Here is a 17,358-nt window from a genome sequence, read left to right on the forward strand (position 1 = left end):
TTCGATTGCTTTTACTTTCACAGTGTGTTAAGGTGCGTTTCGGCTGCATATGAAACGATGCTTCCTTGAATGTGCTTAGGTCAAATCCAATAAAAAGACAGAAAACAACCTTTACCTCTAAATACTTGTTGGTACCTTCAACAAATAGAAGACCCAAGATCCTCGTTACACGTTGCCTGTCTTTCCCCTTACAGAGCCATGTTCCCTTTAGTGTTTACTTATCTCAGGAGTGGTAAAGGCACCCTCCTACTTACAGTCTTCATTGCTTCATCAGGGATACTGATAAAATCCTACCAATTACAACCAGCACATGGGTGGATGGGTAGCTCCTGAAAAGTGACCAGTCCTTAAATTGTTTTAAAAAAGTGCCAGGGCCCAAATATTTGTTAGCACACCTATGTGTTAGCTCACTGCCATAGTTACCAGCAACCACATCTGTTCCCCACAGTGTCAACGTATTTGGGCTTAACGCTACAACACGTGCAGGTGATTTACAAATATCAATGAACCTAACACACTGGTAGTGTGTTGAAGTGCTTCTTTGAACACATCATCATGATACAATGGTCAGCAAGTGGAACTTACTGACCATCTAGACACAGAAATCAGGGCAATCGTGCTTTCCTCCTATGGTAAATAGTTGGAAAAAGTCAGGCAGAATCACTTCTGAAGGAATGATCTTGCTGGTAATGAGAGTAGAGGGGCTGCAGGAAGGGGCTACAGGTTCCCTAGAGCATTGAGGGAGTATGACAAATAGGAGTGCCCAGTAGTGTCACCTTCCATTGCTGCTCATGAAACTATCACTACCACGCCTGCACCGGTCATCAGTCCCATGAATTACCATGAGGAGGCCTGGGATCCACAGGGGCGTGGCCATTCCACACTGTTGCTGCTTCTTCTTCCATTACAACTTTCTGGCAAAATAATAAAGTTGCCAAAACACCACATCATAATCAAACTGAGTCTGAGACATTGGGTTCTGGGGCTCCAGAATACGCGGGAAATCCCAAGAGGGGTGGTTTTACAGTTGACAATGCGATGCCAAGTGTGATACAGGTGTGTAGCGGGCATTGTGGCAGCAAGTGGGGATGGCACAGACCAACATTGATTACAGACACACATATTACACAATCGACATTAGAAGTATTGACATGTGCTATGAGGATTCAGTCTGTACATCTTTGTACCATGTAATATCTCGCTCTTCCTCCCAGTGACCATAACTTTCTCTCTGGTAAAGGTTTTCCACATCAATGTTACCACCACTTTGGGAAAGGTGATATGTCCCTGTCCTTCTGAGTCAGTGTTCGAACTATCAAGTGAAAGTAATATCTCCCTCTTCTCCCAGTCAGTTATATATATATATTATCTGGTGACGGTAGTATCCTCAAATCATATTCCAAAAATCCTCTATCTTCTTTGGTATATGTAATATCTCGCTGCCCTTCCCAATCATTCTTTAATTCTAGCTATTGAATGTAATATCTCTCTAGCCTTTAATGTCAGTGCTCATTCATCTTTAGTAAAGGTAATCTCTCTCTGTCCTTGTTTGGTACTCTCGGGACAAGGTAATATTCACATGTCTTAGTCCGCTCTTTCGCAGCCATCTTTAATTAAGGTAATATCTCCCTGTTACTTCCAGTCAGCGTTTTGTATTTTCTGGTTAGGGTAATATCTGCCTCGCGTGCCGCACCAGTGCTCACTCCTCTTTAGTAAAGATAATATCTCTCTGTCCCTACCTGTCAGTGTTTAGTACACTCTTGTGACAGTAATATCTACTTCTTCCCCCAGTCAGCGTTTCACATTCTCTGGTGAAGGTAATATCTCTCTGTTCCTCCCAGTAAGTGTTGAGTACACTCTTGTGACAGTAATATCTACCTCTTCCCCCCAATCAGTGCTTCTTATTCTCTGGTGAAGTTAATATCTCCCCATCCTATCCCAAAAGTTTCAGTCTTACTTTAGTAAATGTAATATCTCCCTGCCCTTGCCAATCCAACTTTAATTTTCTCTAGTTAATGTATTATCACTCTATCCTTTTCCATCAGTGCTCACTCATCTTTAATAAAGGGATTACCTCCCTGTCCTTCCAAGTCAATGGTTAGTTCTCTCTGGAGAAGGCGATATCTTCATGTCCCGCACATTGCTCCAGTAAACGTGCATACCCTTCTCAATGTTTGGTACTCTCTGGTGAAGGTAATATCTCTCTAGCGTGTCCTTCCAGTTCTCAATGCTTTTAGTAAAAGGTCCCTCCTTGTCAGCATTTAGTCTGTCGGGGTATAATCTCACTGTCACTACCTGGTACCAGGTTTCAGTACTCTCTGGTGAAACTAATATCTCCCTACCAGGGCTCAGTACTCTCTGCTGAAGTTAATATCTCCCTGGCTTGTGCATTCAGTGTCCAGTCCTCTTCATTACAGGTCTTCCTGTCCATGTTGGGTATGCTCCGGTGCAGGAAAATTCTCCCTATTCTAGTCCATCAGAGATCAGTCCTCTATAGAAAAGGTACTGTCTCTGTGTCCCTCCCAGTAAGTGTTTAGAACTCTCCGGAGAGGGTATCTGCAGGTCCTATCCCTCCCATTCTTAGCCCTCTATAGTAGAGGTAATATCTTTGTGCCATTATTGTGTACTCTCTGGTTAATGTAATACCTCTGTAGCTTGTCCAAGGAGGGCTCAGTCCTCTTTAGTAAAGGTAATATCTCCCTGTCCCACCCTTTGAGGGTTTAGTACTCCATGTTGAAGGTAATATTAACTTGTTCCTCCCAGTGAATGTTTAGTGCTCCTGGGTGAAGTTAATATATCCCTGTCCCACCCTCTGAGTGTTTAGTACTCTCTGGTGAAGGTAATATTACGTTGTTCCTCCCAGTGAATGTTTAGTGCTCTCTGGTGAAGGTAATATCTCCCTGTCCCACCCTCTGAGTGTTAAGTACCCTCTGGTGAATTTAATATCTCCCTACATTGTCCCTCCAGTGCTAAGTCTGCTTTAGAAAAAATAAAATCTCTCTGTCCCTCCTAGTTAGTGTTTAGTACACTCTGGTGACAATAATGTCTCCCTCCGCCCTATCCTATCCGATCTGTTTCAGTCTTCTTTAGTACATATAATATCTCCCTCACCCTATCCGATCCCAACTGTTTCAGTCTTCTTTAGTACATATAATATCTCCCTGCCATTCCCAATCATTGTTTAATTCTCTCTAGTGAATGCTATCCTTTTCAATCAGCGCTCACTCCTCTTTAAAAGAGAGATTCTCTTCCTGTCCTTCCCAATAAATGGTTACTTCACTCTGGAGAAGGCAATATCTTCATGTCTTATCTCACTCATTCCCAATCCTCTTTAGCTAAGGTAATATTTCCCTGACCCTCACGGGAAGAGTTTAGCACTCTCTGGTGCAGGTCATATTTTGCTACCATATTCCATCAATGATCAGTCCTCTATAGTGAAGCTGCTATAACCCCGTCCCTCCCAGTCAGTGTTTAGTACTCTCTGGAGAGGGTAATATCTGCAGGTTCTATCGCATTCATGCTGAGCCACCTTGAGTAAAAGTAACATCTCCCTGTCCCTTCCTGACTTTATTTTGTACAGTTTGGTGAATGTAATATCTCTGTAGCTTGTCCCATCAGTGCTCGGTCTTCTTTAGTAAAAGTAATATGTCTGTGCCCCTTCCTAGCAGTATTGTGCACTCTATCGTGAATGTAATATCTCTGTAGCTTGTCCCATCAGTGCTCGGTCTTCTTTAGTATAAGTAATATCTCTGTGCCCCTTCCTAGCAGTATTGTGTACTCTATGGTGAATGTAATATCTCTGTAGCTTGTCCCACCAGTGCTCTGTCTTCTTTAGTATAAGTAATATCTCTGTGCCCCTTCCTAGCAGTATTGTGTACTCTATGGTGAATGTAATATCTCTGTAGCTTGTCCCATCAGTGCTCGGTCTTCTTTAGTAAAAGTAATATTTCTGTGCCCCTTCCTAGCAGTATTGTGCACTCTATGGTGAATGTAATATCTCTGTAGCTTGTCCCACCAGTGCTCAGTGCTCTTCAGTAAATTGAATATCTCCCTGTTTAACCTTTGAGGGTTTGGTACTCTCTGGTGAAAGTAATATCTCCCTGTCCCTCCCTGTGAATGTCTCTGGGGAAGGTTATATCTGCCTGTCCCTCCCTGTCAATGTTTATTACTCTCTGGTGAAGGTAATATTTCCATAGCTTGCCCCATCAGTGCTAAGTCTTCTTTAGTAAAGGTAATATCTCCAAATCCTTCCCAATCAGTGTTTAGTGTTCTCCGGACAAGGTAATATCTGCATGTTTTATCCCGCTCTATCTCAGTCATCTTTAATTAAGGTAATATCTCTATCTTTCTCCCAGTCAGTATTTAGCATTTTCTGGGGGAGGTAATATCTCTCTAGCGTGCCCCACCAGTGCTCAGTCCTCTTTAGCAAAGATTATATCTCTCTGTCCCTCCCAGTCAGTGTTTAAAACGCTCTAGTGAAAGTAATATATCCCTGTCATTCCCTGTCAATGTTTAGTATTCCCTGGTGAAGGTAAATGCCCCTGTCCCTCCCTCTCTGTGTTTAGCACTCTTGGGTGAAGGTAATATCTCTCTAGCATGTCGTACCAGTGCTCAGTGCTTTTTAATAAAAAGTCCCTCCATGTCAGCATTTAGTACTCACTGGTGAAGGTAATCTCTCACTCTCCCTACATGTCAGGGTTTTATATTTTAATGTCAAGATAATATCGACAAGTCAGGTCTCAGTACTCTCTGTTGAAGGTAATATCTCCCTTTCTTGTCCCATTAGTGTTCAGTCCTCGTTAGCAAATGAAATATCTCCCTATCTGTTTTTAGTATTCTTTGGTGAATGTAAAATCTTCCTGCCAGGTCTCAGTACTCTCTGTTGAAGGTAATAGCTCCCTTGCTTGTCCCATTAGTGTTCAGTCCTCGTTAGCAAAGGAAATATCTCCCTATCTGTTTTTAGTATTCTTTGGTGAATGTAATATCTTCCTACCAGGGCTCAGTACTCTCTGGTGAAGTTAATGTCTCCCTGGCGTGTCCCTTCAGTGTGCAGTCCTCTTTATTAAAGGTAATATCTCCTCATCCATGTTTAATATGATCTGGTACAGGAGATATCTCTCCTCCCCCCAGAAGCTCACTGTCTCCAGAGCTCTGGTTCTATCTAGGCTGGACTACGTCAACAGCCTCTTTCTAAATCTGCCTGCTTCTACTCCCCACCGTCTGCAACTCATCTAGAACAGGACTCCGAGACTTGTCCTTGGCCTCAAGCCCAGGGATCGTATCTCTCCAGGACTGAAATCTCTGCACTGGCTCCAAGTGGCGGCGAGGGATTACGTTCACAATCATCTGCATTGTCCACAAGGCCTTCTGGGGCCTGGGGCTGCAATACCTTCAACTCTCTCTTCCTAAATATCTTCCTTCTCGAGCTCTTCGCTCATCCGCCTCCAACTCCCTCAGGGTCAGTTGCTTATCCAAGCAGCGAGTTGGTGGTAGATCTCTTTCGTCGGCTGGGGACTCCCTCTGGAACAGCCTCCCTGCCCCCCTGAAACTTGAGGAGAGCCATCTCTGGTTCCGGATGTACCTCAAGATGTTCCTCTTTGCATCTGCTTTCTCTCCTCCTCTCCCCTGATGAACTCCTGACTGAAACTGCACTGGTCACCTGGCTACACTCTGATCTCGGGCCCAAGTCCCCTCCCCTGCCAGCTGCACTCCTGCACTGCCTCCAGGGCAACACATGCACTTAGGGGATGTTTCTGTATCCCTACTGTCCCCCAGCTCTTGACATGTGTCTGCACTTACCCCAGCACTTACCACTAGCTGGCCACACTTTTACCTACTGTTTTTATTTATTGTATTTATGTTTTACTGTTGATCCTATGTATTGCACTGTCCAATCCCCCTCCCTGCAATCCCCCCTCCCCTTGCGCGATCTCAATGTCACCTGGCCTAGTAAGATTGGTGTCTCTGTCTTCCCTCTCTTCCACCTCCCTTGTCTCGTTGCACCTTGAAACACTTTTTTATAGTTGTGTTATAAATGCCATATCATATCATATCTATTGTAGTCCATCAGAGATCAGTCCTCTATAGTATTGGCACTATTTAAATGTACCTCCCATTGAGTGTTTAGTACAGGTCTTGTCCCACCCATTCACAGCCCTCTTTAGTAATTGTAATATCTCTGTGCCCCTTCCTACCAGTATTGTGCACTCTATGGTGAATGTAATATCTCTGTAGCTTGCCCCACCAGTGCTCTGCTAAGTCCTCTTTAGTAAAGGTAATATCGCCCTGTCCCACCCTTTGAGCACTGAGTACTCCCTGGTGAAGGTAGTATTTACCTGTCCCCCCCCCAAATGAATGTGTAGTACTCTCTGGTGAAAGTAATATCTCCCTAGCGTGTCCCATCAGTGCTCACCCCTTTTTAGTAAAGGTAATATCTCCCTGTCCATACTTGTCAGTGTTTAGTACGTTCTGCTGAATGTAATATCTCCATGTCCTTCCCTGTCAAACGTTAGTACTTTCTGGTGAAGGTTATATCTCCCAAACCAGTCCCATTAGTGCTCAGTCCTCTTCAGTAAATGTAATATCTCCCAGTCCTTACCTGTACATTTTTAGTGCTTTCTGGTGAAGGTAATATCGCCCTGTCCTTGTCCCATCAGGGCTCAGTTCTCTTTAGTAAAGACAATATCTCGCTGTCTGGGTTTAGTACGCTCTGATGAAGGTAATATATCCCTGCAAATCCTCAGTACTATATGGTGTAGTTAATATCTCCCTGGCTTGTCCCATCAGTGTGCAGTCCTCTTTATTAAAGGTAATATCTCCCTGTCCATGTTTAGTACGCTCTGATGAAGGTAATATCTCCCTGTCCCTCCCTGTCAGAGTTTAGTATTCTCTGTTGAAGGTAATAACTCCCCAGCTTATCCAGCCAGTGTTCAGTCCTGTATAGTAAAGGTTAATATCTCCCTGTCCATGTTTAGTACGCTCTGATGAAGGTAATATCTCCCTGTCCCTCCCTATCAAAGTTTACTATTCTCTGTTGAAGGTAATAACTCCCCAGCGTATCCAGCCAGTGGTCAGTCCTGTATAGTAAAGGTTAATATCTCCGTGTCCCTTGCTGTCAGTGGTTATTACTCTCTGGTGAAGGTAATAATATCTCCCTGTCCCTCCCTGTCAGTGTTTAGTACTCTGTGGTGAAGGTAATATCTAACTAGCGCGTCCCATCAGTGCTCAGTCTTCTTTTAGTAAAGGTAATATCTCCATGTCCCACCCTGTCAGTGGGTAATACTCTCTGGAGAAGGTTACATATCCCTGTCTCTCCCTGTCAGTGTGTAGTACTCTCTGGCGAAGGTAATACCACTCTGTCCCTCCCTGTCAGTGTTTAGTGCTCTCTGGTGAAGGTAGTTTCTCCCTTTGCCTACCTGTCAGGGTTTAGCACTCTCTTGTGAATGTAATAGCTCCCTGTCAGTGTTCCGTACACTCTGGTGAAGGTAATATCTCTCTAGTTTGTCCTATCAGTACTCAGCCCTCTTTGGTAAAGGTAATATATCAATGTCCTTCATTGTCAGTATGTAGGACTTTCTGGTGAAGATAATCTCTCTGTCCCTCCCTGTCAGAATTTAGTATTCTCTGGGGAAGGTAATACCTCCCTAGCTTATCCCGCCAGTGTTCAGTCCTGTATAGTAAAGGTTAATATCTCCCTGTCCCTCCCTTTCAGTGATTATTACTCTCTGGTTAAGGTAGTATCTCCCTGTCTCTCCCTGTCAGTGGTTATTACTCTCTGGTTAAGGGAATGTCTCCCTGTCCCTTCTAGTCAATGTTTAGTACTCTGTGATGTCCTCTATGGTAAATGTAACATCTGATGGATTTCCCCATTTGTGTTTGGTGATCTCACCTCCTCAGTTAATTATTCTACAGTTCAAGCAAGTAATTCCTCTCTCTTACTTCCAATAGCTGGAGTCTTGTGACTCTGCCCCAATACCATTTTAAAGAGAGATCAGGAAAGGTACTGATTCTCTTTTGACCAATCAGTCTCTTGTACTGAATCTCACTCCCAGACGCCTTTCTGTTTAAATAGCTTGAATTACCCATCTCTTCTTTGACATGTCTTCTTTTTCTCATTATTATCATCATCACTTTCATCACCATCATCATCATCATCCTCATTGTTTCCCTCTCCCTTTGCTGAAAGCTGTGAGGTCTCCTGTCAGCCTATTTATTGGCCCATCATTCTCTCTTACCTGTATGCCGCGATCTCAATGTCTAGTGCCATCTTGACGTTGAGTAGTTCCTGGTACTCTCGCAGGTAGCGCGACATCTCCTGCTTTGCATCTGAGATGTCATTCTCAAGTTCGTTAATTTTCTCCTGTGAAGCAAGAGCATAGAAAGGCATAAAGGCATTAGAATGGGGATGCTTCTACTCACACCACAGGGCTCCAGTGTGAGGCTTGGTGGCTAAAGCGTTGGAAGGAATGAGATGCGCTACACAGCTGTTGGTGCTACCTCACAACAGCAGTGGATGTGAGCTATCAGTATAAATCAGTGGTCTTAAACTTTTTTGGCCTGGGCCCCCCAAGCACAATTTGGGCAGGCCGGGCCCCCCGAAAAATACCAAATGGACAGTATGTATTGTGCGCCTTCACCTGCTCCCATTACACACTCTGGGATCTACTTAGCCTGTGCCCACCACTACCCCATGGTTCCCACAAATCCTGCTCCCACCACAGTCACTGGGCTCCCCCCATCCCGTTCCAAACACAGTCCGAAGGCCAGTGGCGGCTGGTGAATTTTTTAAGTGGAGGCGCATAACTATTTCCCCCAAAAATACCATAGCGACCAAGCGCAGTGAGGGAGCCCAAACCAATCAAGGGGGATTCGTGGGTTTTCCCCGTGATTTTATTTTTTAAAATAATGCATTAAAATGTTGCATTGTAGAGCATACTTTAAAAATAAAATGGGTAAATAGCCAAACAGCTTGCAATTGGTGCTGGGGGGCTCAGAAGGCAGGCATGACATTTTTTTCTGGACATCTATGGTAGATGTCCAGTATAAATATACAATCCCTGTGCCCTGGGCCCCAATGGCCCTAACACAATCAACATGATTATGGATGTATGCAAGGCGCTGGAGTGCCAAGAGGGAAAGCATGGCATTTTTGACTGGACATCTTTAATAGAAATCTAGTAAAAAATATACCATCCCTGTCCCCTGGGCTCCACAGCGCCTCAGAAGAGGAGCTGATTTTGGCAGGTGGGTAGTGGGATTGTGCAACAAAGGCATTTAGGCATTTTTAAAATGCCTTTGTTGTACCTCCTTCCCCCCACCTCTATCCACCACTTGCCAAAATCAGCTCAAGGGACCAAAACAAACTAACACACACATTCATACAGCAATCACTCTATCATTCGCACGAGCATCCATCACCATACACTCACTCATAACACATGCATACACATGTTTAAATAAAATAAAAATGAACATAAACGTAGCTTCTGCATTGGCCTGCGTGTGGGTGTTGAAACGCACTGTTCCAGGCTGCTCTGTCCGTATGAGCGAGGAGGCGCAGGAGCTTCCCCTCACACATACGGACATTCAGTGCCCCAGCCAGCATTTCCAATGAGCTATGCAATGCTGACGAAGCAAAACGCCCCCAGCCTTGCATGGCTCAGTGAGCATGTGCGGCTGGGGAACTAAACTGAACTGTCAAAGTCAAAGGGAAATAGTGTTTCCCTTTGACAGTTCAGCCAGCCCAGGAGCGCTCCCTCAGCTGGAAAAAGCAGCTGAGGGAGTGCTCATTGTTTCACTTGGCTGGCTCCTTAGCTCCTCCATAATGGGTGAGGGGCCACTGGGTGGGCGCCCCCTCGCCATTATGGATGAGCTGCCAGGCTCGGACTGGCGCATAGGGCAGTAGGGCAATGCCTGTACCAAAAATGCAAAATGTTAATGTTGGCCAATCAAAATAGGCCACCTTTTTGCCCAATGTGGGCCGGTTTGATGAGTTACTTCACTATGCAGTTAGTAATTTTGACCGTTGTTGCTGAATAAATATTATTTAAATATTACAATGTATTTACATTTTAACATAAAGCACCCCCTTGGGTACTATTCAAACAGTCTGTGACTAAAGGAATGAATATCCATTTACTACTGAGGGCCACTTTTTCATTCGTGCTTGACACAGTTTCATGCTTGAGCCCGACCATGTGAGCGGCCCTTGGCCATTTCTTCCAATCTAAAAAGAAAAATAAGAGTTTTTTTTTAAAATGCATTTCATGCTGGGCTCTCACGGCCCACCAGGAATGCGGACGTAGCACGCTGCGGGGGCGCGCCCCACAGTTTGAATACCACTGGTATAAAGGGACCTGCTTCTCTCTGTACAGTGACTTGAGGAGGAGATCACAGCTGTATGCCTCTCTCTCTCCCTCTCCCTTACTCCCTCTCTTTCGCTCTCTCTCTCTCTGTCTCTCTCTCTCTCTCTCTCTCTCTCCCTGTACAGTGGCCTGAGGAAGAAGAAACAACGGCAAGCCTCTCTCTATGTCCTACCGTTGGGTTCTCAGTGTACAGCACGCTCTCTCTCTCTCATTCTCTCGGTCTGTGTCTGTCTCTATGCCCTACTCTGTCTCTCCGCATTGACCTACCTATGGGTTCCCAGGATGCAGTTATCTGCCACTCCACTTGCAATGTCCCATGGTTGGGTTCTCAGTGTACACCATCCTCACACTCTCTCTCTCTCACTCTCTTTCTCTCTCTCGCTGTCGCCCTCTGTAAAGTGGAGTCTGTTTAAAAATGCATGGATCAAGAGCGACTGAAGCAGTTTGAAACATAAGCAATCTGTAGGAAAAGGTATCAGTTTATGAGTAGAAATGACATTAGAGCGCCAAAGTCTGGACTGGCAAGGAGAGCTCTGTGTGCTGGCACTGCAGGGCAATTGATGCGGGGGGGGGGGGGGAATGGGGGAGGGCATGCTGCCTCTTATCATAAGTGGGAGGGACACTGATGGTGACTGATGATGAGCGGCTCCATGGTAAACAGAGCTGGAAATGGAAAATAATACTCTGGGAACGCCCTTCTCCTTGTGAGGAGGGGTGGGGTAGGGGTAAGGATTGTGGTAATCTGTTCGTGCAATCCAATACTGGGAATTTGCATAAAAGCAAAGAGCATTTTGGGACCAAAAGAAAGCTCGCATGTTTATTATTTTAAATAGGTCTGTGCTAGTAATTCAGCAAACAACCATTTGACTGAGTGAGAGAAGTTGTTCTCTGTGTTATTTTTTGGTCACAACAATCACCCTATCAGAAATATGTCTGTCAATGTTTGACATCTTATGAAGTGATGTGAGACTTCCTTCAGGCGTTACCGTGTGCTGCCGAGTCTACCCTCATTTCTGAGCCTAGTTCTGCCAGCTCTCCAGCAAGACAAACGTTGCTGTAGCTGTGTTCCGCCTTGTTCCTGTTCATTTCCTACACTATTCGTATAGGGGTGACCTGGGGCATTCGTGCTTTCCGGGAGCACGAGCATTGATGGAGGCTGTAGTACCGGAACTGACCGATTGGCGGCGGTGTAGACACAGATTGAAAGTGGTGTTCTCAAAGGAGGGGAAACAACACAGTGTTCCGGTGGCCATGTTGAGTGCTCGTTGCGTCTTCTATGTAAACAGACCGCGGTGATCGGGCTTCGCACGATGAGCGTCGACAGCAAAGCACTGTTTGCTGGGCCTAGGGCTGGGGATGGCAGGAGGGCATGCAAACCCCTGACAGCCCTGCGAGAAATAGCTTCAACCATTTCTCAAATGGTGCACGCATATCATGGCCGCGGGTGAGGGAAACGATAGAAAGATGGGGTACACACTCGGTGGCCTAACCTCGTGCATGTTAAGAAACCATCAATAATGATGCCGGGTCATCTTTAGCCAATTTGAGTTCAAACAGGGACTCGAACAATAGCGACTCCTTTCAGGCAGTTTGTCCAGGATTCAAAAGCAGCCCCATGGACGATAAAGCCTCTGTCTATGACATCAACATCAGAGTCACTGGCATTAATGACATCTGGGAACATTGTCACTCGTGGTGGGTGGAGTACTGGCAATGACGGTGATGGGAACCATAGGCACTGATGGTGACTTAGGCACTGGCATTAAGAGTGACTGGGCCTCACAATTGATGGTGACTGGAGCACTGGCACTGATGGAGGCTCGAGGCATTGACTGATGCTGGAATCACTGCTACGGAAGTGTCAGGAAGCACCGGCACTGATGGAGGCTGGAAGCATTGACTGATGCTGGAATCACTGCTACGGAAGTGTCAGGAAGCACCGGCACTGATGGAGGCCTGATGCTGGAATCACTGCTACGGAAGTGTCAGGAAGCACCGGCACTGATGGAGGCTGGAAGCATTGACTGATGCTGGAATCACTGCTACGGGAGTGTCAGGAAGCACCGGCACTGATGGAGGCTGGAAGCATTGAATGATGCTGGAATCAGTGCTACGGGAGTGTGAGGAAGCACCGGCACTGATGGAGGCTGGAAGCATTGACTGATGCTGGAATCAGTGCTACGGGAGTGTCGGGAAGCACCGGCACTGATGGAGGCTGGAAGCATTGACTGATGCTGGAATCAGTGCTACGGGAGTGTCGGGAAGCACCGGCACTGATGGAGGCTGGAAGCATTGACTGATGCTGGAATCAGTGCTAGGGAAGTTGCAGGAAGCACCGGCACTGATGGAGGCTGGAAGCATTGACTGATGCTGGAATCAGTGCTACGGGAGTGTCAGGAATAACCGGCACTGATGGAGGCTGGAAGCATTGACTGATTCTGGAATCACTGCTACGGAAGTGTCAGGAAGCACCGGCACTGATGGAGGCTGGAAGCATTGACTGATGCTGGAATCACTGCTACGGAAGTGTCAGGAAGCACCGGCACTGATGGAGGCTGGAAGCATTGACTGATGCTGGAATCACTGCTACGGAAGTGTCAGGAATCACCGGCACTGATGGAGGCTGGAAGCATTGACTGATGCTGGAATCACTGCTACGGGAGTGTCAGGAATCACCGGCACTGATGGAGGCTGGAAGCATTGACTGATGCTGGAATCACTGCTACGGGAGTGTCAGGAAGCACCGGCACTGATGGAGGCTGGAAGCATTGACTGATGCTGGAATCACTGCTACGGGAGTGTCAGGAAGCACCGGCACTGATGGAGGCTGGAAGCATTGACTGATGCTGGAATCACTGCTACGGAAGTGTCAGGAAGCACCGGCACTGATGGAGGCTGGAAGCATTGACTGATGCTGGAATCAGTGCTACGGGAGTGTCAGGAAGGACCGGCACTGATGGAGGCTCGAAGCATTGGCTGATGCTGGAATCAGTGCTACGGGAGTGTCAGGAAGCACCGGCACTGAAGGAGGCTCGAAGCATTGACTGATGCTGGAATCACTGCTACGGGAGTGTCAGGAATCACCGGCACTGATGGAGGCTCGAAGCATTGAGTGATGCTGGAATCACTGCTACAGGAGTGTCAGGAAGCACCGGCACTGATGGAGCCTCGAAGCATTGACTGATGCTGGAATCACTGCTAAGGAAGTGTCAGGAAGCACCGGCACTGGTGGTGACATTGAGCAATGGCATTTAGATTTCCTGGTGAACCGTATTTTATTTGTCTTTTATTAAGCGCCTTAAGCCAAAGTGCTGAACATAAAAATGAGACTCGGTACAATACAAGTGAATAAGCAGTTAGGTACAGGAAACAATCACTCAGGAATGTTGTAGTAGATGAGATTTTAATGAACCACGAAAGAGAGAGTAGACAGTGATAGAATGGGGGAAAGTGGCAGAGCATTCCAATGAAGGGGGGTCAAGACGTTCAAAAGAACGAAAACAAGACTGAGCACATGGGGGACGAGGAGGCAAATATGTGGACTGAGAAGAAGAGCGAATAGAGCGAATGGGAGTGTAAAAGGATATGAGTTCTGTAAGTTAGCTAGGGGCTAGGCCATGGAGAGATTTGAAGACAAGACAGAGAACATTTTATTTGAGACTAAAAGGGCAGCCAGGCAAGTGCTGCGATAGAGAAAGAAATAGAGTGCTGATTATTGAGAAGGTACAGTAGGCAGATAGAAGAATTAAAGACTGAGCTAAGAGGAGCAAGACGAGAATTGGGGAGTCCAAACAGAGCAGTAGAACAGTGGAAAAAGTGAGAAAAGATTAAAGAGTACATTAAAAGTTTAGATGTTTCAAATGTGAGAAACGGGCGGGCCTTACGGTTGTTGTGAAGATGTAAACAACAAGAACAAGAGGTTAGAGAAATGTGATGGGAAAAAGAGAGGTTTGAGTCGAAGTAGAAACCAAGATTACGAGCTGTAGATGAGATTGGGAGCTTAGTAGGAGGAAAGGATATGAAAGAAGGTGGAAGATGGGGGAGGAAGAGTGTTTTCAGGAAAGAGCAGTACTTCAGTCTATAGAGTAAGAAAGTGGAAAGACATCCAAGATTTAATAGCAACTAGGCAAGCTGAAAGAGTGTGATGAATTTCATGAGAGAAGGAATAAAAGGACAGAAAGAGTTGAGTGTCGTTGGCGTAGAAGTGATGAGATAGACCAAAGGAGGAAATAATAGCTGCAAGGTGTGATGTGTACAAAGAAAAGAGAGAAGGGCCTAAATCCAACCCTTGAGGTACCCCATGGGCGAGCAAGAAAGACCTAGAGGACTTGTCCGCCCAGAAGACAGAAAACAGTATGATTAGACGGATAAGAGTTAAACCAAGACAGAACAGGACCTGTAAGACTGAAATAGGAAAGTGACGCCAGAAGTAAAGAGTGATCCACAGTGTCAAAGACAGCCGATAGATCTAGAAGAAAAGATGAGTGCATAGAGTAGGGAGCTAAATGGTGAGTGTGGGCACTGGCAGTGATGATGATGAGTGACTCTGTGACTAGGGACCTGACACTAAGGTTTACTGGTGCTCCGACAGTTATAGGGATTCAGTCAGGCTTGTAGCTGGGGCAATTGGCAATGATGGCCCCCCAGATCACTAGTTCCGATGGTGGCTTGAAGCACTGGCTCTGATGGCAACTGAGCACTGGCATTGACTGTAATTACGGTGCTCGATCCAGCCATGCCTGGTTGTACCAATGCAGATGGAACAATGATACTGATGATGATGACTTGCCTTAGTGGGCGGATGGTGTTGACTGAGCCGTTGGGACTAGTGGTGACTGGTCACTGGTGCTAACTCTGACAGAGAGATAACACTGGCGGCACTGATGATGCAATGCACATAATATGGCTGGGAGCACCGGCACTCATTATGACTGTGAGTATTGACAATGTGGGCCCGATTCATGGAAATATGCGCAGAACTCCTGCAAGGGCTACGCACCTAGAAGGACACTGAGTGAGGCTGCGCGCAGATTAAAAAATGCGTGCCACGCCTATTGCTTGCGCAAAATAACCGTATTCGCAAGTCATGGCTGGAACACCGCCCACACGCAAATCATAAACAGCTAGTTCAGCCACATTTGGGCGCTCACCCAGGCACAAATACACGCACCCTCCAATCAGTCTGTAGGGTCCCCCACAAGCAGACTTGCATCTCGGGGACCCTGCGCAGGGTTCCCTGTAACTGTTCCTGGCACCCTGACAACCTGCATATGAAAAATCATAACTCGGTCTGAACTCAGAAAATCTGCCTGAGAACCCCGTAAACCGTTCCTGCACCCCACTACACAGTTTAGGCGCACCCCTAAGTAAGTTTGGAACCCTGGTTGCATAAAAGCACCCCGAAATCTGACATGCAACTACACCTCCGTGCAGCAAACCCTACGTGCAAGTGTACTTGCGCTTGCCTACGCGTGGTGGATCGAATGAAGGACTTGCATGGCCAGGGGAGTTGCTAGGTCTGGAGAAGACCCGGGGCTAAGCTGATGTCGGAACTGTTGGGACTGGGGGCTACCTAGTCTTTTGGCTGTAGCTCCTGAGATTCTATCCGGGGCTACAACCAAAAGATCAGGGGCTATAGCCCCCTTAGCCCCCCCCTAGCAACGCCCCTGTGCATGGCCAATCCATGCCCACCCTCTGCGTGGAGTCTCACGCAAGGCCCTCAACAGCTCACACAGACGTGCCGAGCCACCACAAACTCCACGCAAGTCTTGGAGAAGTGCCACACATTCAATTCCATGAATCAACAAATGCGATTTTGCGTGCAGTTTGGAACACAAGTACCCTATTTTCCGTGCAAATAATTCCATGATTCGCACCCTGTTGGTTTTTGGGCCATTGGAATTTCTGGTGGGTGGTATGGATGAGCACTGGCACTGATGGAACATGAAAGCACCGAAACTTTTGATAAGTGGGTACCCTGGTTGTAGCTGTGAGATTGGCAGTGTGGGGGGAATTTGATGAATTTATTGATTGGTAGAACTGGCATTGGATGTTACTAAGGCACTGGCACTGATGCTGAATGGATGTGCTGGTGCTGATTGTTAGTGCGGGCACTGGCACTGATGCTGAATGGATGTGTTGGTGCTGATTGTAAGTGCGGGCACTGGCACTGTTGATGATGAGCAAAGGCACATTGGGTGTCTTGAAATTCTGCAACATTTTGTAAACTAAACATTGGCTCTGAAGGTAACTAGGGGCACTGTCACTGATGGCGACTACAGCACTGGCACCGATGGTGTATGGGTGCCCCGACACTGGTGATAACTGGAAAATTGATAGTAACTGTAACAATGTGTAGGCATTGTAAATCAGCCAATGGTATATGGGAGTCAAGGTGCTGGCATTGGTAAATGAAAGCGCTGGCACTGATGTTGTCTGGGGCACTAATGCTGACTGGGGAACTGGCATTAATGGAGTATTGTTCCCTCTTATAGTGACTGGAAGCAATGTCACTCATAATATCTGGGGACACTGGCAATAATAATGGTGACTAGCGCACTGGCACCGATGGTTTCTGGGTGCCCCGACTCTGGTGGTGACTGGAAGAAATGGAATTGATAGTAACTGTTACAATGTGCATGCGTTGTAAATCAGCCAATGACGTATCGTGGTCAAGGCACTGGCATTGGTGGTAAATGAAAGCACTGGCACTGATGTTGACTGGAGAACTGGCATTAATGTTCCTCTGAGCATTCCCTCTTACTTTGACTGGAAGCAATGTCGCTCATAATATCTGGGGGCACTGGCAATAATGGTCTCTGTCAGTGCCGACACTGGTGGTGATTGTAAGCACTAGCATTGATGGCGGCTAGAAGCCCTTACCCTGGTGGTGGCATGCACAGATGGTTAGTGGACGCACTGGCACTGATGGTGACTACCGGTGTTGGCTTTGATGATAGCTGGCAGCACTGGAACTGACTGGGAGTGGGATAGA

At 46.5% G+C, this 17,358-nt stretch overlaps 1 protein-coding gene across 1 annotated transcript in view; it reads right to left on the bottom strand.

The window, feature by feature from the left end:
- Positions 1-17,358, bottom strand: part of LOC138516911 (neurofilament light polypeptide-like) — a 39,271-nt gene that overhangs the window by 7,996 nt on the left and 13,917 nt on the right. Inside the window, exon 2 of the mRNA XM_069632368.1 lies at positions 8,235-8,359. Coding sequence (XP_069488469.1) covers positions 8,235-8,359 — 125 coding nt within the window. The remainder of the gene's footprint in view (positions 1-8,234; positions 8,360-17,358) is intronic.

This window comes from Ambystoma mexicanum, chromosome 6q (assembly GCF_040938575.1).
Source record: "Ambystoma mexicanum isolate Mex_15411 chromosome 6q, UKY_AmexF1_1, whole genome shotgun sequence".
NCBI lineage: Eukaryota > Metazoa > Chordata > Amphibia > Caudata > Ambystomatidae > Ambystoma > Ambystoma mexicanum.